General features: G+C 38.3%; 1 protein-coding gene across 1 annotated transcript in view; it reads right to left on the bottom strand.

Annotated features, from left to right (window-relative positions):
* Positions 1 to 1,408: 1,408 nt before the first annotated feature.
* hnrnpll (heterogeneous nuclear ribonucleoprotein L like) overlaps positions 1,409 to 24,218 on the bottom strand; it is a 27,958-nt gene continuing 5,148 nt past the window's right edge. Inside the window, exons 2-14 of the mRNA XM_015019130.1 lie at positions 20,419 to 20,537; positions 15,358 to 15,467; positions 14,476 to 14,603; positions 11,100 to 11,185; positions 10,573 to 10,669; positions 8,218 to 8,290; positions 7,046 to 7,117; positions 6,084 to 6,301; positions 5,509 to 5,630; positions 5,215 to 5,416; positions 3,025 to 3,082; positions 2,796 to 2,894; positions 1,409 to 2,250 (exon numbers count right to left, since the gene is read on the bottom strand). Coding sequence (XP_014874616.1) covers positions 2,195 to 2,250; positions 2,796 to 2,894; positions 3,025 to 3,082; positions 5,215 to 5,416; positions 5,509 to 5,630; positions 6,084 to 6,301; positions 7,046 to 7,117; positions 8,218 to 8,290; positions 10,573 to 10,669; positions 11,100 to 11,185; positions 14,476 to 14,603; positions 15,358 to 15,467; positions 20,419 to 20,537 — 1,440 coding nt within the window. The 3' untranslated portion in view covers positions 1,409 to 2,194. The remainder of the gene's footprint in view (positions 2,251 to 2,795; positions 2,895 to 3,024; positions 3,083 to 5,214; positions 5,417 to 5,508; positions 5,631 to 6,083; positions 6,302 to 7,045; positions 7,118 to 8,217; positions 8,291 to 10,572; positions 10,670 to 11,099; positions 11,186 to 14,475; positions 14,604 to 15,357; positions 15,468 to 20,418; positions 20,538 to 24,218) is intronic.

Genomic DNA, 24,218 nt, shown 5'->3' with positions numbered 1-24,218 from the left:
CTTCTCAGCAAAATACATAAGCCTGTTTTAAGTCAATAATTCTTAAAGCAGGAGAAATGACTTGTGTGAAATAATCTGCAATTGGAACCAGTACTGTTTTCTATCAAGAATTATTGACTTAAAGAAAGCTTGCATATTTTGATAAAAAGTTACTTTTAAATTAGTTTTGCCTTATTTCAAGATATTTGAATTATAAATTATACCAAAAATACTTGCTAAGATTTTGTGTGTTTTTGCAGTATTAGGGCTGCTGTCAAGTACTTTTCTTAGGATCAGTACTGAATTGGAAATCTCTATGACAACCCTCATACATACAGAGCATTTTAGAACCTCATCACATCCAGAAAAAAGTATTGGATAACCTTCTTATGACCTCAGGCCATTTTGCACCATGTTTAAAGTCAGGTTTAAGATCAGCTGGATCCGACGAGTCATAAACACCAAACCAACAGCTGTGATACAGATGTGGATGCAGCAGATGGATGACTTGGTCCAGGCCAGACCACAGGTGCCAAACGCGTCGACCATTTGGTCATAGCACCTTTCAACACATGCAGCTTCATGTCATCTGAACACTCTCTCTGAGTGCAGAACTCCTTCCAGTCAGGGTGGATTTGAAATATTAAAGAGAGACTTTAAAAAATGTAAAAACCAAAACTTTATGGCCCATTAGAGGGCATAGCGCTGTATTGTTCTATTTATGTCAGGCAGCATGGGAGATTAAACGTGTTGCTAATGTGCAGAACAGTAACCGTGGCGACTAACAAATGAAAGTTCAGGCTTTAAAGGGGCAGCACTGTGTGGTTTCCAGGCATATAGTGCCATTTTATAGCACAATCAAGTAAATATGTTACCTTCTGTTGTTATAAAAAATGCTGTATCAAACATGACTGAGTTTGCAATTTAACACCTTGAAATTGGGCCTCTGACTCTTTAAGAAACTCCTGCTCTTTCTGAAACTCCGCCTTCAGGAAGTCATTACAATGTACCTGTATTAACACTTCAACAAAGTTTTTACAAGCGTTGTGCAGTTCTACCAGGTGTTTGCTAGTTGCTGCTGGCTAGTCTGAAGGAGCTGACTAGGGGCGTTGCATCGGAGGGCTGCTCTGTGAGGCAGAGCCTTGGAAACTGGGAAGAGGAGCTGCACGACGAAGGCGGGGATAGGTCCATCCAGGCATTTTGCACAGCAGAGTGGTTGCCATGGAGATTAAAAGATTTCTCAAACATGCATGAAAGAATTAAGGCAAAACTCCAGGTATGCTTTGATTAGGTGAATAACATTATAACATGAGGTAAGGCTGGAAAAAGTCAATTTTACATAATACTGCCCCTCTAAAGCAACCTTCCCATATATGCAGTGATGTGTTCAGATGTGCCACAGAAAACAACCATCATAAAACAGCCTGTACATTAATCAGCATATATTTGTTGGGATTTCTATGGTAACCAACTGCAGCCGCTCTGCATCAGTCTGTCGCCCTCACCTGCAGATGGAGTGAAATGAGAAGTCCTGCTCATGAATACCTGAGGACTCATGAAATAGCTATGGCTAAAATTCTCATATGATTCTGTAAAAAGGCAACACGTTGTGTCAGAATGATCACTTTGATATATTTAAACGTTTGCCTCTAAGTATCCAGAGTGTCCTACATCTTCCAGCTGATCAGCAGTGGAGGCATCTCATGCTGACCAAACAGCTGGGAAACATCTGTAGCTGCCACCAAGACGAAAGAAATACAGAACATGCACCGTTAAACACTGGATGAGAACTTAAAACTTTGTTCCTACTTACTTAAACTTTTACAGTGATATTCAAAAGCACAATGGATTTATCAGGTGTCTTAACAGGAAATATTCTTAAAGCGTGTGCATGAGTAACCGTGAGAGATGTCAGACCCACGTTCAGGTAGAATCCAGACTCCAGGACAGAAGACCAACAACAAGTCAGGTTTTCCCTTCATGTTCCAGACGGAGTGGTAAACACATCCTGAGGTGTTTTCATTGGTTCCCGGCTGGTCAGACCCTCTGGTCAGTTTGTTCCTTTACTCTCTCCATTTCTTTCAACGACCATCTCACCATCACCATCATCCAGGTAGCTATCCTGCAGTGTGGCTCTCCATGGTTCTGCTGAGTCTTACTTCCATCAGAGTCACACATCAGCAGCCTGTAACGCTCCGTTTGTGCTCGACAGCCTTTATAAATGAGATGAGGTGGAAAAACACAGTTTCAGTGTGTATGGGTTGGATCCATCTGCAAGACAAGCAGACACAGATATTTAGAGATTTGAAAAACAAACTCTGAACTGTGGCGCTCATACATGCTGAAGCAGCTCTGTTACTTTAGCTCTGATTTCTTCTCTTTGCAGATTTTAGTTCAGAACCATTCTGGTTGAATCATTGCTTGTTTTTATTCCCTTTGGTTCTGAATGCTCCGGATGTCACATAAGGAAGGAGTGTGACGTGTGGGGCCTTAAAATACATTCACAGGTGTTCCCCTATAAGCTTACCATCAATATGGGTTTCCCATCCTGTCATAAAGTTAAAAATGCTATTTTACTAAATACAGAGAAGATGTATTAAAACTGAATTTGAAGGAAGTTGAAAGAGTTTGTCTAATACTCTCAATTAAATTTAAATCATTCAACCAAGCAATTGTACTAAGTTATTGAGGATATTTTATTTGACATATTTCAGGAAGTAAAGCTATCTAGATAAAACTGTAACTTCACACATGCTTATTACAGACTGGACTTGGTCCTAGACGTTAAGATTTAAAAGAAACAGAGACAGACTTACTTGGTATCCTAATCTGGTAGTGATTGAGAACAGTAAGAGCCTCCACAGCCTCCGTCTTACTGTCAAACTCCAGCAACCCAGAGATGGTCTTAGAGGAGGCTGAGAGGAAGATGAGCAGACATGTCACTTCACACAGGAAGGTCCAGACAATTCATATACAACTAAAAAACAGCACAAGTTTAAAAACATGCAGCAAAGTTACATGAAGCCAATAATATGATCTACTTACGCTTGGCGTCAAACATCTTGAATTTGATGAAGCCAGGCACATCGTGCTCCCTACACAGCTGCCAAAGAAACACAATGTGCCAAATAAATACAAACATGTGATTAGCTACCACCCAGACAGCTTGTTTAAGCCATGTTGAGCCATGAATCCCTTCAGCTCTCAGCAGTAATGATGTCATTTGTTTATTTACAAATAAGATTATTTATTGTTTTAAGAATAAAACAATACATCTGACATCTGACTGTCAGATGTCAGTGACAGTAACAGCTGATGATGTCTCAGCTGGTTCTGTCCTGATGTGGAGATTCTAGACATGAAAGTCTGAATGTTTCTCACTGTCGGGCAGTGGACTCCAGATAGTTGAGAAATGGCTTTCTTATGGTGAGAAAAATATTTTGTTCCCTTCTGGGTTTCCTATTCTTTTGCATGTTTGTCAGACTCCAGTGTTTCAGAACATCAAACTAAAATATGTAATAACTGGTTGAGTCACCCTTAGCAGCAACAACTGCAACCAAGTGTTTATGATAACATGATGGCATGTTTTATACACCTGCAGAGGAACTTTGGAGGGTTTTCCAGTATGATCCTGCCTTTTTAATGTCATGCCACAGCATCTCAATAGGATTCAGGTGAGGTCTTTGGATAGGCCACTCCCACGTCTTAATTTTATTTTAATTCAGCTTTTCAGAGATGGACTTGCTGGTGTGTTTTGAATCATTATCCTGGTGCAGAACCCAAGTTGGTTTCAGCTTGAGGATACCGGCGCATGGCTAGACATCGTTCTTCAGGATGTTTTGGACAACAGCAGAATTATATGGTTCCATTTGTCACATCAAGTTTTCCAGACCCTGAAGCAGCAAAACAGTATGTTTTACCATTGCTATGATGTTCTTTTTCTGAAATGTGGACTTATTTTTACGCCACATGTAATGGAACACACACCTTCCAAAAAGTTCAACTTTTTTCTCATCACTCCATAGAAGGTTTCCCCAAAATTTACAGCTTTGAAAATGTTTTCACCATATGTGGATAATGGCTCTCACCGTGGTTCACTGGAGATCCAAAAGCTTTAGAAATGGCTGTGTAACCCTTTCCAGACTGATATATCTCTGTCCATCCATCCATCCATTTTCTGAACACCCTTGTCCCTCAGTGGGGTCGGCAGGGGTGCTGGTGCCTATCTCCAGCTAACGTTCCGGGCGAGAGGCGGGGTACACCCTGGACAGGTCGCCAGTCTGTCGCAGGGCAACACAGAGACACACAACCATGCGCACACACACACTCACACCTAGGGGCAATTTTAGACAGACCAATTAACCTAACAGTCATGTTTTTTGGACTGTGGGAGGAAACCGGAGTACCCGGAGAAAACCCACGCATGCACAGGGAGAACATGCAAACTCCATGCAGAAAGACCGGGGCCGGTAATCGAACCCAGAACCTTCTTGCTGCACGGCAACAGCTCTACCAACTGCGCCATATATCTCTGTTATTTTCTTTATTTTTTGTTCCTGCATGATGACTAGCTTTCGAGGGCTATTTGGTGTACTTCAACTTGTCATCCAGGTCCTATTGAAGTGACGTCTTTATTGAGAACAGGTGTGACAGTAATCAGACCTGGGTGTAGCTAGAGACAGTGAACTCAGGGCAATCACTTTGTCATGCAGGTTTGGATTATTTTTCCCCTTAATAATAAACACCTTCACATAAAAACTGTATTTTGTGTTTACATGTGTTGTTTCTGACTAATATTTAGATTGGCTTGATGTTCTGAAACACTAAAATGTGACAAACATGCAAAAAACCGGACATCAGGAAGGGGCCAAAGATTTTTTTCAAACCACTGTCTCTCCCCATCCCAACCTGTCCATAAGGACACTTAGATAAAGAGAGAATGAGTTTGTTGGCAAGGGCATTTTCTAAGATTTTATGTAGTACTAAAAAGTTTAGATTTACTAAGCTACACTAGGGCAAACAAGCTTCTACCAGACACAGAGGTGGAGGGCTGATGATGTGGGTCTTTCATACTCCCACCAGGCCTAGCCACCTTGAGGACACCAAGTCGATCTGTCCGGCAGTAAACACTAACATTCAGTTTAATGCGAGCAATGACCACAGATGGAAAGGTGTCTATCTTTAAAGCAGACCTTAAAGCAAAAAGTCACCATATGTGTGACAGCAGCATGGTACCTTGAGCAGCTGGTCCTGGGATATACAGGGAGGAACATTGTAATAGTGTAGCACAGCAGACGGAGGCTGGATGATGTTCTTGGAGGCTTGTCCAGCGCTGCTGAAGCGGTTATTCCTGGTCATGGCAAAATCCTTGTAGCTGCTACTGCCGTCCTCTAACTCAAACACCTGGCTGGGAATCACTGCGTGTTGCTTTGAGACACTGCACCCAAAAACACAACAACAGTCTTATCTGTCCACTTGTTACAGGCTGAAACATGCTAATGAACATGAGTGGATTAGAGTTCCTCTCACCAGACATTGAGTCTTTTTCCAAACAGCTTGATACTGTTGAGGTGTGTGATGGCTCGGTCCACTGCATACTCATCTCCCATCTCCACCAGCGCCGTACCTGGAACGCTCTTCATAAACTTCACCTGGAACAACACATACACATACACACACACACACACACACACACAGACAAATGTCTGTAATGTTAAAGTCAAGTCACAATAGAAGCGGAAGGGCTGCAGCACATTTCTAGAAGTGTCAGGTATAGTAGACACAGGAAGAGACAAATAACGTCAGGACAGGAAAAGGACATTTTATGTAGTGGTAAAAAGACATTATATCTAAGAAACGTTTCGTGTTTTCCTGAGACACAGCACTGGTGTTCACAAAGATATTTTCTAATGAATCTTTTGTGTTTAATGAAATTACTGCTACAAATTTGACAGTTTGGAGAGCTTCTGTCTGTCGAAACTAAAAGAGATACTTTTCCCAAAGCAAAAATCACAGTAAAACTATTTCTTTATGATTTAAGAACTAACATGAATTAAAACAAACCTTCAAAAAAAGAAACATTATAGGAACACATGTATCCCTACCTTCTCTATGTTACCATAGAGACAGAAGAGGTTGAAGATGCGAGTGCAGTTCATCTTGGATGGATGGAGGCCGCTCACCATGGCTACGGAGCTGGGGGCGTGGCCAGAGTAGGATGGGGAAGACTGGGGCAGCGGGTAGGACACCATGTCTGGGACGTCCACTGAGCTGAGCTTGTACCTACTATTGCTTGTCAGAGGTAGCAGGGGGCAGGCCAGGCCTAAAGTAACAAACAGCGGGAGCCACAAAATGAGCCACTGGCTTTAAGGTTTTACATAAACATCACTCTCTGCTTCTGTTGTTTAGATGAGCTGCACTGTTTTAATCCTAATAATATATTAGCCTGAGATAAAATCACACATTTGTCTCTTAAATCTCTGATTACATACAGAACTTGGTAAAAGTGTTTCCACCTTGCTTGAACATTTTCATATTTAGTAAAGATAATATTTTGTTAAAAAGTGACTAACATGGTGCCAATGCTGATGTTGATGCAGATATATCGAGCATCACTACTTCAAAACATAGTTTTATTAGAAGGAACACTCCTCAACTGATCAGTACGACGGCATATTAGGGTCAATGCAGATAGAAAAAACAAGAGGGGTAAGCTTCTGCCAAAAAAACTCAGAAATGTTGAGATTAGTTTCAGAAATTTTTGGCTTTTGAAAATTTTATGAGTTTCCAAATGCTGTCAAACAAATTCAGTGGAATGAATGTGTTTGAATAAAAAGTGGAATAAAAATAGTCATCCTCATCTTGACTAGAAAGTGAAAAGTTCTTTCTCTTCTCCGGTGACTGAAGGCAACATGGCGAAAGAAAATTTGCAGTTCTGCTAAGCTTCTGAATTCTATTCCTTTCTGCTGAATGAAAGTTACTCACTGAAACTGCTTTTGTCCACAAACTGGTGTGAACACATCAGTCAGATGTTAAGTGATGATGAGAGTGGGTGTGGAAATCTTACCATAACCATTGTCAGCATAAGATGATGGGTGTTCTCCTAAAATAGCCTGCTTTTGTCTCCCTTTCCCACGTTCTGAAACATACAAGTGAACACATGGATCATTAGAAAGTCATCACAGCCCTTCCTCATCCATCTGAGACCAATACATCTGCTGCTTTCAACAATTCAAAAACTTGTTTTGTGAATACTGATTGTAATACGAAGCTGTCCTCAATATAGATTAACCCCTGTGTGGCATTACTGCTGGAATTTACTTCTGGAAAATATTCTTCAGCATACAAATCACTCAATCATTTAAATTATAACAGCAAAATAGCTTCAGTTCAAAACTATTGTTTTTTATCATTCCAGCAAGGAATGATGAAAAATGTTGATGGTAGGGAATCAACAGCTGGTAGGCAAGACACATTGTCTTGATTTTAAATCATCAACTCGAGATGATTTAAAGTGTATCCTTATTTATTCAAACAACATACATTACAGAAATGTTGTGTGAAAGATGGTCTACTCCGTCATTCAGTAGACTGTAAAGCCAACTTTATCTGCAATAATTCAATAATCATCTTTGGACTCATACCTTGCTGTGTACACATGTAGCCAGGCATTTTAAAAGTGAATATCTCTGCAATATAGTTTTAAAAAATAATACCGTGCACAGGGGATCAGATTCATAAAAGTTTTCATCCACATAAACTCACACAAATCTGCCCCTGAGCTTTGTTTTAAATATGCCAAACCTATAGGGGGCAGTGTAGCGCAAAGGTAAAACCTGTAAACCAATTAGATTCTTTCAAAACAATCAAAACTTCCTGTTAGGAATTAAACAAGGTGTCACAAGGGTTGTTTGTGTGGACATATACATAAGTTGAACTACCTCAAAATAGCATATGAGAATATAAAGTTCATAAAACACAAGACAATCCTGATTGGGAATCATGTCAAAGCAAAGTATGTGGATATATTGGTGTATTATTTGTTGTAAACTGCAATGCACAGTGGCACATCACTAATGTACCCATGTACACATGCAAACACTAATACTGAGGTTTTTATTTTATTTTATTTTATTATTATATGCTATATGTCTTTACAGGACCTCTGCTGAGTGTCACTCATTGCTGCAAATATTAGTGTCAGTATAATGAAGATGAAAGAGAAACAGCTTGTCTTACCTCGTCTGACCAAGTATGGTTTAGTGTAATCCCAGCTCTCATTATCATTCTTTATTACATTCAGACGTGTTGGCTGTTGACAAAGAAATAAGACATATTAAGGAAACACGTGTGTGTGTGTGTGTGTATATATATATATATATAAAGAGAGAGAGAGAGAGAGAGAGAGAGAGAGAGAGATAGATAGATAGATAGATAGATAGATAGATAGATAGATAGATAGATAGATAGATAGATAGATAGATAGATAGATAGATAGATAGATACACACACATACATACATATGGAAGCATTAACTTCAGGCCTTCAGGCTCCCATAGAGGAAAAACATGTAATTAACTTTTGAAATCCAAGCCTGGAGTGTTAGGGTACAGTGACAACAGGTAGAAGAGGGGCTCTAGAGACACTTTGAGGCTCCGGCTGTGCCACCCACAGCAGTGAAACAAAAGGAAGAATGAGAAGGACGAGTCAGGGCGTGTGTAGATATGAAGTCATTGTTCTACATACAGGCACAGTAATAGTTTTTCATCTCATTCAGCACCTAAAACAGTATTGTGCAGCCAATGCTGCAGCTTTGGCAGTGCGGTGTAAATGTTACAGCTTTAGCTTTCATTGTAATAATTCCTATTTAGGTTTAGATTACATCTGATGCTTATTAATACCCTGGAAACAGTCTTAATAGATATGAATGTTTTCAGGCACACCGGAGTTCCCCAGGAAGTACCCAGGACGGAGAGGAGACAATCCTCCTTCGCATTATCTGGAAAATCTGGAAAATTATTTATCCAGCAGAGAAAAATGTAAGAACTACAGTTAACAGCATAACATTAAGTGGAGCCATTAGTGATGAGTCATGATACGACTCATGTAGTATTGCTTCTAATATAAAAGTGCCATTAAAGACCAAAAAATCTGTGTGGAACACATAGAAACCTGAACCGGTATGCTGATACTATCCATAAGATGAATGTGCATCAGTAAAGGTGTCAGTGCATGCTCAGGTTTAACTTCAACTTACTGCAGTCATGCTCTGTATATAATTGATCATAGGATTATTACTGTATGAGTCAGTGTGATTATTAGAATCTCTTAATAGCTCATCATGTTGGTGAGTACAAACGCCAGCGGGTGCTTCAACAATCCTAAATCCTGATTATTAGTTTTTTTTACCTGTGTGATTAAATGTTTTGGTTTGCATCAGATAAATATAAATTCTTTTGATAGATGATACTTTAACACATTATTAATAGTCCTCAAAAATCAAAGATGGAAGGCTTTCTTCTACTTTGTATATTTGACTTCATAAACAAGTTCATTAAGAATTTAGATGTATTATTTTTAAATTTTGTCTTCTAAAACTTATTTTAGTGTAAATTATTGAAGCTTTATCATACATATTTTTGTCTAATATTTCCGAGCAGTATTAGTGACACCAGACTTAAAGTAGGAAATCAGATTTCTGAAACTATTTAATGTATTAATGTTAGCAATGTAGATGTGTTTATGGGAATTTGTGACCATTTTTCCAGAAGTCTATTAATGAGATGAGACAGTGATGTCTGATATGGACTGCCTCTCAGTCTTCGCTGTATTTTATTCCAAAGGTGTTCTCTCAGGTTAAGGTCAGGTCTGTCAAGTTCTTCCAGACCAAACTCACCTCTACAAACAGTGAAGATATTCAAAGACACTCCCCGATTATGGAATTCTCTCCAGTTGTTTTTACATTGTGTAAATTCCATTGATTATTTTAAACTGTAGCTACAAACAAGCTTTTAATTTAATTTGATATTATGTGTACTTCCTCTGTGGTTTGTGAAGCACTTTATGGTTTTATCTGTGAAAGGTTAGCATTAGCAGATTATTTCACTTATAACATGAGAAAAGTGTCTTTTTGTAAGTGAAATAATCTGTCAGTGGAACTTGGGCTTTTCATCCATATAAAGGAATTATTGATTCTAAACAAGCTTCTAACTCTTGCTGAAAAGTTACTTGTAAGTAAATTTTGTGTCATTTCAAGTGTACTAAGGTATTTGCACTAGAAACTAGACCAAAGATTTTGTGTTTTTGCACTGGATGCATTTGATGTCCTTTGGTGAGGTTAATGAAACAATAAAAATAATTTTGGAACCAAATGCTTTGATGCATAAATAGAGATAATATTATAATTGTATTCTTCAAACCTCCACTGGAGAACCTGCAGCAGATCTTCGTAGTCTAAATTTTAGACTATTGAAGAATGCCAATTGACCGAGTCGATCAGAATTGTAATCAGCAGGTCAGACTGAGCTGGTAGCAGCCGGTAAACTGATATTAGCTTGGTCAGCAAAAGCTGCTGATGTGTTTTCTGTTTCTTACCCTTGCATATTCAATCTTGAGTGTACAGCAGCCAGCATAAATGTCAGCTCCATTTAGTGCTGCTTTGGCCTTCTGGGCACACTGAACTGACTCAAACCTGGAAGAGTCACATTAAGGAACACAAACACGACAACGTTGCCCAATCCAGAGCATGCACATCACATTTTATCTGTTAGAGACTCGTGTTTAAGTGCAGCTCCTAGAGTCGGGAACAGATATCCCCATGCAACAGAGCAGCAGCTAGCAGATCTCTGTGTGGTTTTAAACGGATTATGTGTAAGAGCAGGTGAGAGCCAGGGCCGTTTCTAAAAGGGTGAGTTTGAAACGTCAGACAAAAGGTGGAGGAGCTGTGACTCAGATGGGTGTGGTTTGAGCTAAACCACCAGAAATAGAAAGATCAGAGATGGCAACATGGGAGAAAAAAAACATTTCCACCATATTTCTGGATGAGCAGAAGACATTCCATGGCCCCGCCCACTGAGATGACCAAGGCATGGAGACGCAGTGACCCCTGAGGAAAAGGATACTCCACCATAGCCTGGATTCCATTTCTCTTAAAGATGACGATCCTTAGCACGCTGCCTATGGGGTTACACACAGTGTAGAGAACATCCTGGACAAAAACACAAAGAAATTCCTCCTTCAGCTCCACATACATTAGTTTAAGAAGAGCATATATAATCATCACTAAACATAATTTTTTTTGTTAAAACATAAGTAAAAACTTTTATCAACATTTATAAGTTGTTTTATTATTACATTTTTAGAGACGTCTGTTTCATTTCTTGTCATGAATATACATCTAACTTAACATAAAATAATTTAGATCTTAATCTGCCAGGGTATGAATAATTTTGGGCGGAAATTATGAAATTGGTCTGCTTTAGATTCCAAAATATAGACAATAGATTCCCGTTCTTCTTAATAATACTACTTTAGTTTGTTGAAGTTTGCAGGTATGTGTCTTAAAGTCCCACCACAGAATTTAAATTGAATTAAGGTCTGGACTTTTACCAGGCCATTGGCCTACTTGTTCTGTCGTAGATGTGCTGCTATGTCTGAAGCCTCAGCTGACAGACAGATGGACTCATATCGCTGTGCCGAGTTCTGAGGCTGGAAAACAAGTTCAATCCGTTAGCCCTCTACTACCATGCAGAACACTCAGTATGTGATGTTTACACTCGTATATGCTGTATTTGGTTTATGGTCCTACATCTCTACCGTGGTCTCATCTGTTCCCAGAAAATTGGTCCAGAAGTCTTGTTAATGGAAATATTGATATTTCCATCATTTGCTCCATGTCTTACCTTTCTCTCTCCTCCCTATTCCCTGTCCATGTCAGTACAATAAAGGCCACTAGAGCTTAAAAATAAGGTTTTCCACTTTTGACTGAGCCATCTCACTGTAGAATGATGGTAGTTGAAAAATGTCAATGTAATCATTTCTAATGTCATTGCTAATGTCTTGAAGCTGTTTATGAATTTGTTTTTAAAATAACATTGATGCAAAAGCAGTGACAATATTAACTGTCTGTTTCATCTTTCATCTATATAGTGAGCTTAAAAATGTATTTAAAAACTGAAATACACACACAATCTTAACATGTGTGTCTGTACTGTTAAAGGTGAAGTGGAGACAGGTCTGAGCTTGTCCATATGACTCATCAAAGGGTCGTAGGACCAGCTCCTTTCTCAGACTGAACTATTGTTCATCTCCTCTAACCAGTCAGTTCAACAAACAGTTGTGAGCTCTCTCACCACCCCGGGTGTGAAGAGGATCACTACCTTTTCTGTAACCACAATGCTTTCCTTTCCTCTAATGTTTCTTTAACAGATAACACATCATGCTTGACTTGGTCCAACACATATTATGATCTCCCAGGATGCAGATGAAACCCTGTAGATGGTTCTCAATCAGCAGATCTTGTGTCTGACAAACAAAAAGTGCAAAGTTTGTTTTATTATGTTTGTCTGTTTCATATAGTAACATGCAAGTGTTGAACAGCTATTAAAAGTAATCTAAACCGGTTCTGCTCTTCCTGTACAAGCCTCAGGAAGTCCTACACACAACCGCTATTACCTACAAGTTAGGCTCTTCTAAACACTGTGGGAAGAAACAACAACCAACCAGATGTGATCAGAGTGGGTGGTTTCCACTGGGTGTAATGCAATGTAATGTCAACCAATGTGAAGACAGAGCTTCTTTATGTCTGCACGCCTTTAATGTCCTGTTATCATCTACTGCTGTCTCCATACCGCTGCTGTCCTCAAGACTGCAAACGCTGCACGGCTTCACATGCAAACACAAATCATCTGTCACACAACTATATGGTCGCTGGTCAGAGTAGCAGAGTATCTGACTGTGGCACAAGACAGAAAACAATGTCTATTGGGTGATGCTTCCCTAATGTTACAAACTTATAAAAGCTTCAAACACTACTGTAGAGTTAAAATAATGGTAAAAAGAATATCTGAAGCTGCTTTTCCACAGGCTTGGTTTACTGGTTCTGCCCCGGTCTTCCCGGGTCAGACCCTGAATGGTTCTTGCTCAGTTATTGTACTCTCTTCAAATATTGCCACAATTGAGTGTAAGCAATTTGATTGACAGCAGACTAGATTCCTTGATAAACTGCAAACTCCAAAGAACATCTCAACCACTGCAGTGGAGCTACTCAACTTTTGAAACAGAATGTGATTTTGCAGCGCTGCTAGCAGCATGTCTCTCTGAAGAACGGTCAGCAAAGAAGAAAAGAGAAATGCTGCCGCTATGGCCAACATTCTATAAGAGTTAAAGTTTTGCACTGTTCTGGTATGAAACACCAAAACTATATACAGTAATATTTGTTTGGTGTTCTGTGTATTTTATTATTATTTTTTTTTAGTTTTTCTTTTCAATAAAGTTCATGTATGGATACTTTTCATCTTTTGACTTTATAACCTAAATCCAAAAGGTTGCATGTTTAAAAATTAAGAATAAAATGGCACAATATAGAGAGATTTGTACACACTGCAAACTAATCAGCTAAACTGAATTGTTTTCATTATGTTTGGGCCAGCCATTCTAAAAGACAAAATTAAAATATGAGTTTATTTGAGTCCATCCAAACCTTGAGGTTATCCATTGATAAGTGTCGCTGCAAACATCATCATGTAGCACCGACCACAGCTCCTGCACACTCACAGTCCTACTCATATTCACTCTCTGATCAGTGAGAAACATACCATAATTCAGACTCTCCAAGCTGGGCTCAAACCGAACCAGAAATTAACAAGTTAGAGTGACTTTAACGTCTGTTTACACACTCTGTACACTGTAGCTTCTCTAATAGGTATTAAAATAGATTATTTCATAAATACCAAAGTGTAAGAAGCTGTGGTATTGCATGTGGTAGCAGATGTTAGATTGTAAAAGTTCATACTACTGCCACATGTAAAACATAAAAATATGTCCATAAAAATATAAAGGTTTGTGCATAAACCTTTATAGCGCTTGTTTACGCCATTTAAAGGCACACAGCCTGTTCAGTGTGAGTTTTAAAAGGTGCACAGTGTACAAATCTGTTTCATGTAAGAAAAACCTGTGTTTTAAGGAGGAAAAGTAAGAACTAAACTAGGAGACCAAATAAACAGTACAAAATGTCCCTTTATTTCCTGCATGTACAGTCTAACGTCTGAAGATCCATTTTTTTTAACTGGATCAGACATGAAGAACTCTGAGACACAGAAAAAAATACAAACTCCGGGAAGAGAAAGGCATCATTCAGAAAGATATTTAGACCACCCAACCCTTAGCCAACGGCTAAACCTGGATGTTTGCCTCTATAGGGTTCCCAAAGGCTCAGTTACATACCAGCAACAGTCAGACATGACTGTGTGTGTTTAAAATGAAGGTGTGTGTGTTTACCGTAGTGATGGGGTAGAGCGGGTTCTGGATGGACAGCAGCAGCACCTTGTTGCCGCTGTTTGGGTTGTCAGCATTTGTTGGTCTGGTGATTCTCTTCGATGTGGAGTAGTTAAAGTAAGCCTGTTGTCCTAGTTAACACATCAGTCAAACACATCAGAACAATTGGACCCAAGTCCAATATCTTTAAACTGGTTGGTAATTTAGACATGTGAATGGTATATGAACTCAATTTACCAGTAAAAAATGCAATATTTACTGATTTACTGTGTCGTGTCTGTAATTTTGCATTTTATGATGTAAAGCACTTTGAACTGCTGTGTTGCTGAACTGTGCAATACAAATAAAATTGATTGATTGATTGATTGAATTTACATAGCATCTTTCCAATCATACAAACCACTCAAAGTGCTTTACACTAAGACTCATTCACCCATTTTTACTAACACACACATCTATACACCAATACGCAGATCGGTAGGCAACTTGAGGCTAAGTTCCATGCCCAGAGGCACATTGACATGTAGCAGGAGGAATCAAATCTACAACCTTCCAATTGCAAACCTCAATCATCACCATCATCCAGCAGCAATCACATTGTCGACCCCTCTGACAGAACTTAATCTAAGAAAATGCACAAATGCCTAAAGTTGAAGACTAACAATGGTCAAAGCTGACTTATGATCCTGGACATGTACTAAACATAATTCAGATTTCTATCTGGATTAGACCATTTCTCTACACAAATATGTGAACCATTTAGTGTTGGTCTTAAATCTCCCTTTTACAACTCAAAATAAAGATTTGCAAAAGATTTAAGGACAACTATGTGCTTCATACAAGCCAGAAATCTCCAAAAATATCCCAGCAGAGGAATGAAAGTACCTGCGATGTACACCGGCTCCTTGGCTCCGCAGGACACACAGCGATCAGCACTCTCCACTGCAGAGAACTCCACTAAGGCCTGACGCTTGAAGGGCATCATCATCACATAGCTGGAGAGAAAAGAGGCAGAAATATCTGGATAAGAAATGACAAACACACACTTCGCTCTCAGATCTTTTCAATTTCATGACATTTTTTCTGGATTTCTGCAGGAAAAAGTCAACAGCACTTTATGCAAACATCTCAGAACAAATGATGTTGCATTAGTGACCAAAACATTTGATTGTGCAACAGCTGCCAACAAAAAGGAACTGGTCCCTCAGTATGTGTTCTGTTCAACATGCCATGTTCCTCAATGGTTAGAGGACTGCTTTTGTGTTTATCTACTTGATTATTAATGTACTTAATTGTCTAACTTTGATCTGCAACAAAGTTAGACACTCATGGTGTCAATAATTTGTTATAGTTAAATCAACACTATGAGACATCTGCTTTTGGGTCTGTGTTCTCACTTCTTTCCAAAAGTCTAATTCAAGAATGTTTGAAATTCTCCAAAAATAATTTGTATAATCTTTTAGCTCTTTCAAGCTACAATAAGTTACATCACTAAATAAAGTTTAGCTAAACCAGTAGGGATTTCCTGGCATTTGAATCCTTTAGCTATAGCCAATCAGTAAGTGAGAAGAACTTACAAAAGACTCAGAATAATCTCATTGGTCAAAGACATCAATCAGTGGAAAGGAACAACATAAAAAAACAACAGTAGGGTTGTCACAATATGAACATTTTAAACATTTTGACATTTTAATCTCTGTCAAAATGGCTTTCAACAGAGATATTCGAAAGTCATTTTTCTATTTTTCTATGTCAAGTCATGTGTATTATTTAGAATTAAGAATAGAAGTTTTAAATGTGGAAATGAAATGTGAAAGTGGTTCTCTCTTTGACTGTGTGCTTTGTATTGCACTAAGAGTTTTCTGTATTTCACCATTAATTTAAATCTATTGATGTGGTTAATATGGGACTGATATCAATGTCAGCAGAATATTTCAGAAAACATAGTCAACAGCAGAAATGTGCACACTTTTTGTCACAATAAGCAACAAATCAATTAATCGCATAATGAATTTAAATGAGCTCAATAATTCCCATTTACATGATTTATCAGTTTTCTCTTTTCTCTCTCTCTTTCTACCAAAAACTGGATGACAAAAGTCTTCAGTTTGGTGCTTTAGTCTCAACTTGTCCTTTGTTTGGCAGACAATTTGTATTTTTTATTTATTTTGGAGAATGATAAATGTTCAATAGAATTTAAAGTTTATTTATCTTTGAGAATCTGTTCTTGCATGATCATGCCATTACCATTATATCAATTGAAAATGTTCTCAAAACATTACTGCAATAACTTCTGAGACAGCAAAACTTGCTACCATGACACGCCTATAAACACTGAAATTAGAGTTTTTCTTATCTTTAAGCCATAACCATGAAGACACCAGAACTAAAATTTTGAAATATTTCCTTTTATGCATCTCTCTTTAATATGAGTTTCACTTTCTCTTGAGTAGCAAAAAATATTGCATTTTTTTCATAATATTTCATAAAGGCAAATTCCAAGTCAAGCACATTCATAGCAATTTGATCCCAGTTATCAAACAAAGCAACTCCACACTGAACTTGAACAGTCAAGTTCTGGTTATCATTCATGTTGGTTAAAAAGTTTTCTGACTGAGGGCAATCCAACAACAACATGAACACACAACATGGAAGTGATGCAGAGTGAAGATCAGTTCAATCCAGAGCAAGGTTTCACAACTAGATGGCTGAGAAACACATGATCTGCTAGGCTCATCACAGTCATGGAAGGATGTTTTTATAAAAGTGACTTTTATAAAATCATGTAAAACCATTGTGTGATACAGGCTTTCAGCATTCAGAAACTTGACAGGATTTGAGAAGACAGAGCAGCTAAAAACATTAAAAACTGGATTGAATTTAAAAGTGTTACTTTGTTAAAACCTATAATAGTTTTTCTTAGGAGATGAGAATTCTGTTTTAAGCAATTAGACTTGATAAACTAAACATAGGGAAAACTCCTAATCCTTCAAGGTTTAGTTTTCTTTATGATCGTCTCAGATCTAGTTTCTCAACAGTCACAGTTCATGCTAAACTGTGTGCAACATTTTTTATTTTTGTATATTTTTACTGTTTTACTTTGTAATTTAGTTGAGTTATATTAGCTTAGTGAGTCTGTTTAACTGGAAAGCTGAATAATTTTGGATAATAAACTTATATTAAACAGAAGTTATCTGTCATTAATTTTCTGTGTAGAGCTAGTGTTGGACTTTCAACTTCATCGATTGTTATTTTAACACCTAAGCAGGTATATAGAAACAATAGCTGAAATTAAACTATTTGGCTGTTATTTTTCTGATAATCAGGTGGTGCCCCGACAAGGTAATTTTGACCTAAATAGCTAGTTTTGTTAATAATTGCCCTGTGTAATTATTTAGTTATTCATAGCCAAACCAGAGCCTATTGCTGCACAAGACGTAAGCAATAATACTCCATCAGCATATTTTACTAATATCATGGAGCTATTCTGTCAACTCTATAATCAACATCAGTGTAGAAATCTTAGTTTTGACACCAACATCTTTGTTTTCCTAATGCTCAGATTTTAAAACAGTAAACCATTTGCTCATACTCCATGGTGCAATGTTTCTAAACTCTCTGAATAACAGACACGGTGGGTCCAGATCAGGGATGTCAAACTCCAGTCCTCAAGGGCCGCTGTCCTGCAACTTTTAGATGTGCCTCTGCTGCCCCACACCTGAAAAGAATAATTAGGTCATTAGCAGGACTCAGGAGAACCGATCTACACAGGGAGGAGGTAATTAAGCCATTTCATTCCACTGTTTTTTACCTGTGGCACATCTAAACACTGCAGGACAGCGGCCCTTGAGGACTGGAGTTTGACACCCCTGGTCCAGATAGTTCTCATTCTTCTTGTGCTTTGTGGTTTTTTCATGTTTAAAATTAGTGTTTGGCTCTGTGAACCAGATTTTAGCATGAATGTCAAACCTCTGTTAGAGCACACAGACAGGTTCATGCTGTAGCATGTCTCCTCTAGTCTAGAAGTTGTTTGAAAACATATGTTTTAATGTGTAAAAGATTTATACATAATTAATTGCTTTCTTTTCTTTTATATAGAGAGTCCGTCCAGAACCTTTGTATTTATTCATTTCTGGTTCGCCTGTAAATCTGATGCACAAGCGACATTTGCTAACAACAGCACTTGGTGACAAAAACGCTTTTCTTAGCCCACTGGGGTTCATTTTTGCTTTAAAAACCAATCTGATAGGACAATGGAAAAGCCTATTGTTGTGTTCAAGTTGTGCTAACTTAGCTGTTAAGCTAAACAAGCCTAAAATATCATCTCAATGCTAAACATGTAGCAGCAGAACAGATGTCCTCAACACTAATGTCAGAGTCCACTGTCCACATTCCAAAAGACGTTCCATGAACAACCAAGAGTTACTGATCCCGGGGAAGCTGAATGGGTAGAATAACATGTTGCACAAATCTGATGGCTGAAAAACAGATTAAAAACAATACATATCTGAGCTCATATGTCTATTTATTCAATTTAGCTGCAAAAGGTGTTTTTGAATTGAAAATGTTGCTTGTTTTGTCAATATATGGTTTTCGATTAAAATGCGATTAATTGCGATAAATTAATTTTAACCTGCAATTAACACAATTAAAAATTTTAAGCAAGTACTACTACTAAAAAAAATAAAAACACTAAAACTCCTACAGTTCATAAAAACACTTCCACACAGAGCATGATTGTATAAACTTACTACAAAATGATAAAAAGGAGACAAAGTAAAGAGAAAGAAGGCCGTCAGTGTAAATGGGTCAGTCGGCTTTCCCTTTTGAAAAGTCCAACTAATGTCCCCGTTATCCACTGGCTCTACTTCGGCTGCTCCACAACACAATATTTGAATTCACTCGTTCATGAGAGACTGATGAGTTTGGCTAATGATTTTTGGTTATCAGGTGATGCTCCAACTTCTTTCAATTAAAAGAACCTTTAACTCTATTAATAATAAATTATTGATACTAATTATTAATAGCTGCATAAGTCGAGCATCGATGCAATCCCTGTTGCACAACAGCTGCCTGTGCTAACAAATAAGATGTTAAAGATTAAAAAGACACTGCTACTGGAATCACTAATTAATGGTCATTATATTACAGGTGAGGAAAACCTTGTTTTGAAAACTGTTAATTATAATTCTCAAAGAGTAACCGGCACCAGCTAGTGTTAAAGATGTCCGGTGTTCTTGCATTCAGCTGAAAGTGGGGGAGCAGCTGAGTCAGTCTGTGTGAAGTTATGCAACACCTGGAGTAGACCAAGATGTCCAGCTGGCACAGACCATAACAAAACTGAGCATTTGAGTAAATCTCAGATATTAGTATTGATATTAATGACTGTAGCTGTCTTCAGGGTTTTTTTTTTCTCCATTTCCTAACAGAACTGACTGGTTAGTGTTTTCACATTAACTTCAGTTGCAAAGCCTTCACTGAGTTGGTCCTGAGAAGCTGCCCACCTGAGGTTGCCATGGTGATATATCAGAAATGGATTTATTTATTCATGGAGACAACCTGTAAATGTCAAGGTAACAAGTAAAAATATTGTAATCTTTTTTCTTATTACATATTTCCCATGCCTTATTAGACATAAATGAAAATATGTAAAAAAAAAAAAAAAAAAAACATCTAAACGATTAGATTTCTGAACCTGTCACAAGTTTTGTAGTTGTGAAGCCAACATGAAATATAACTATTGTAATGTACAGAATCATTAATGAGCTCTTTCTGTCTCTGGCACACACACATACGCATGTTTGTCTTACTATCTTTGCGGGGACTTTCCACTGACTTCCATTAATTTCTACAGCCTAACCATAACACCTTAGTCCTAAACCTAACCCCTAACCCAAAGTCCCCACAACGTAATATAAAACACAGAAACAGTGGATGCATTCTCACCATATTGGTCCGAATTTCTTCAGGGCGTCGATTAGGTCTGCTTCCACCACGGCCTCACAGAGACCTCGGACATGGACCACCGGACTAGGAGAGATGAGATGGGAGTCTTCGCCATTATCCTGCAACACAGTTAGCCACAATCACAGTAAAGCTAGTTCATATCATGCTGTACTTTAGCTTCATATCTTCAGTATACATTTTCTGACTTTATTTCCATAAAATAATATGGTCAGCAAGACAAATAAAACCCGCTGTGAAAGTTCAATTTTCACTTTCTTGTAAATATCTGGTTTGTTATTTTCTTTAATAAAAAAAGGTTGAAACATGTGATTTATATATTTTTACGAGCTCCCTTAATTAATACTTTATTGAACCACAGTTGACTGCAGGTCTTGTGTAAAATATTACAGAGAACTTCAAAGCTCTATCAGCTTTGAAAATCTACAGACGTTTTTGACTACTGTGCTGTACAAAACAGCTCAAGATCAGCCTGTGTAGATAAAGTGTCTGTAAATAATCAAGTCTTTCCTCAAATTCTCAAACAAACTAGGTCTATGCTTTGACTAAGCCATTCTTCAAGACTAATAAACACAAAATGAAATATTAGCAGAACAAATTAAGCAGTGATATCGCCGCTCAGGTAGACATAAGAGGAGGAAAAAGAGGCATAGAAAATGGCGGGGTGGCGTGGGCGAGTGTCAGAGCCTCAGATGATATCCAGACCTGGGCAATACCTTTCAGAACACAGAAGCATAAACCCAACATGTGCTTAGACCTAGCTTTAAACTAGACAAAGGGATGAAAGACCAAAGAGCTCCAACCAAACCGAGACGTAGATCTCTAGACTTATCTCTGAATCTATTCAGACAAGAATTCACTTTTTTGGTCTGCATCAAAGTTCGACTGCACATTCATACCTCCCCAAATGAACCAGACTTTCTAGGAAAGTTCGATTATAGAGGACTAAAAACAGTTGGTATGAATGCATCCTTAAACAAAACTCTAACCTTACAATGAGCTGACCAGGCTCACTCAGATTGTAGATAATGTCCAGGGACTGGACAAAGAGAAAGGTTCAACATCTGGAACAGCTGCATGGGTATTTGGGAAGAGCTGCGAGTCGACTTATGCAGAGGTGGGGATTTCCCCAGGCTCCCACGTCAGCCTTATGGATGAACCCAGTATGTTCATACTACTCTAAAAGTTCTCCAAGTTACACTTCAAAGGCACTATTCTGTATTCTGTTTCTCTATCCAACAAAACAGGATGAACTGTTCATGCAAGTCTCTGTCAGAGGTAGAGCTACAAGGCAATTCTTATCTGTTCAGCTATGAGTTTTAGTGCAGGCGTGAGTTTTAGCAGTGGAAGATGCAGTCTTATTGTTTCTTTTAAGTAGATGGATGACCAACACCCACCTGAGTGGGGGACATCTTATCCTATGTAGCTGTGGTCTCTCCTTACCCAGACTGTCAGTCCAAGTGGATGTCAATGTCTTGGTAAGCCTTCAGGTGGTCCATCCTGTCTCTATGTCCAGATGATGGATTGACTCTGGGAAATGTTCAAAGTTTGGGATGTTGTTGTAGAACCTAACCCCACTTTAAACTATATAGGTGTATCAGACTAAAGCAAACAACTTCTGCAAAGAGCTGAGCGTCACCTAAAGCCATCAATGAAAATCTCTAGAGAACTCGACCAAATCTCTCTCTGTTACCCTGTAAACAGTTTATCTAGTGCTCTCTAAGTGAACACACCACACTGAATATCCTCTCTGCAGTTCTTGAGAGATGCACATGGCTCCTTTCCTTGTCCTTCATGAGGAAAAGCAGACCACAGACTGTTGCTTCTCACCTCCACCCACTCATCCACTGTTCAGCAACAACCTGTGGGCAGAGGAGCGATGAGGAGGTGGTCAAAGAAGCCTGAATTTAATCCCTAGGAAGAAGCTTTGAGTATGCCTCACCATAACAATTTTTATGCCAGAACGGAATGCTTGACAAGATATATACGTGGAAAAACATCTTCCCCAACAACATGGTGAAGTCTATTAATCTAAGAGGATAATCCTCTAAGTGGTCCTTAGACCCAGACCTGGTACTGATTCACTTTTTACTGGGTTTTGAAAAAAAGGCTGAATTGGAAGTTGTTAGGCCTCATTGGTTTCACTTCTGATCAGTCAGGCTGACGTTTGAGACCTTAGATCAGAGTGAGAACAGCTAAAACCACTAGATTGCACATGTTTAAAACGGCACTGAAGAGGACTTCCTGTATTATGTCACCTAGTTGTTAGTGTATTAGTCTCATCACTATAGAATCTTGATCAACATATCTAAACCACAACTGTTGACATGATGACATAGTAATGAGCTGAACTTCCTTTGCTCAGAGTGTTACTAGTTTAAAGTCTCTGTTCCCTGATATGCCTAATAATAATTTATGCGGTAAAAAGCATGCAGGATGTTGAAGTATCATCAAAAATCCAGTGTCAGCTTATGTGCAGCTGCTGTGACAATTGGTCATCCCCTCAGGTCACGAATGCTTCAGACCAATCAAAAAGTGCCATTATTTCTGTGTCTCTGTTGAGTCATTTTGAAACCAAATTAAGAAATGAAGCCAAACACGTTCAGTTTTATTCAATTTCTGTAGAACTAACTCACAAGTATTGTCTCTTTACAAAAAAGTATTTTTGTTTCAATCACTCACACCTTCCAACTGAATCTTGTCATCAATCAGTGCAATAAAAAGTTAAAAAGTTTCTGCCTAAGGAAACCCAGCAGAGCATTGAGTCATTGACTTGCAGCATTTACTCCTCTTGGACATAGCGGCAGTAAACAATCGTTTGTGTTGTCATTGATTTTATTTCCCAAATTTCACTTTTTACATTTTTATATTTCAGAATTCCATTTTTTTTTTTCAATTTTAACCACATTTATTAACCTAAAAGGTATGTCACTATGGTGTGACTAACAAATGCTGAATAAAAAAAAATCAATATAGAGGTCATCATTTACTGTTATTCTGTTTCAGTATAACAGACAGCTGTGGTTTAACAGAACATTAGATTGATTTACAAGGTATCAAAAGTGTTTCTTCCTCATTTTTTAAAGAACTCACACATTTCAAGCAAAACTAAGAACCTCATTTCTGACATACAAGAAAGTCTCCCTTTCAAAAATGCTTTAGAGAAGAATTGAACACCAAAAATTATGTCCCATAAACTGAGTTGATTGAACTTGATTTAGAAAGTCACACACCTCTCTAAGTCCCACAGTTGACTGTACAGGTCAGAGGTCAAATACCAAGCATGAAATCAAATGAACTGTCTGAAGACCTACAATCTCTATCTCTGCAGCAATCCACTAATCAGACCTGGATGGAAGAGTGGTCGAATAAAAGCAACTCCTTTATAAAAGCCTGGAGTTTATCAAAAGGTACCTGAAGGACTCTCCGACCAGGAGAAACAAGAATCTCTGGTCTGATTAGACAAAGACTGGCCATACTTGAATCCAGCTGAACATATCTGGAAAGATCAGAAAATGACTGACAGACGTTTCCATCCGACCTGATGGAGCTGGAGCAAAACTGCAGAGAAGAACGGACCAAGCTGCCTTAAGATGGATGAGACTGGCGGCTGGAACTGGTGCCAAAGGTGGATCAATGAAGTATTACTAGGCAAAGCTGCGAATAGTTATGTAAAAGTGATTTCTTGGTTTTATTTCTTTTTTAAATTTGCAAAAATCTCAAAAACCTTTTTCCACATTGGCATAATGGAATTTATAGAATTTTGAGGAAAGAGATTGATA

The sequence above is a fragment of the Poecilia latipinna genome, unplaced genomic scaffold, assembly GCF_001443285.1.
Source record: "Poecilia latipinna isolate Pla-1442-1.1 unplaced genomic scaffold, P_latipinna-1.0 Scaffold2380, whole genome shotgun sequence".
NCBI classification, from domain to species: Eukaryota; Metazoa; Chordata; class Actinopteri; order Cyprinodontiformes; family Poeciliidae; genus Poecilia; species Poecilia latipinna.
The sequence above is the reverse complement of the archived record's forward strand: the minus strand, read 5'-3'. Positions and strand labels throughout refer to the sequence as shown.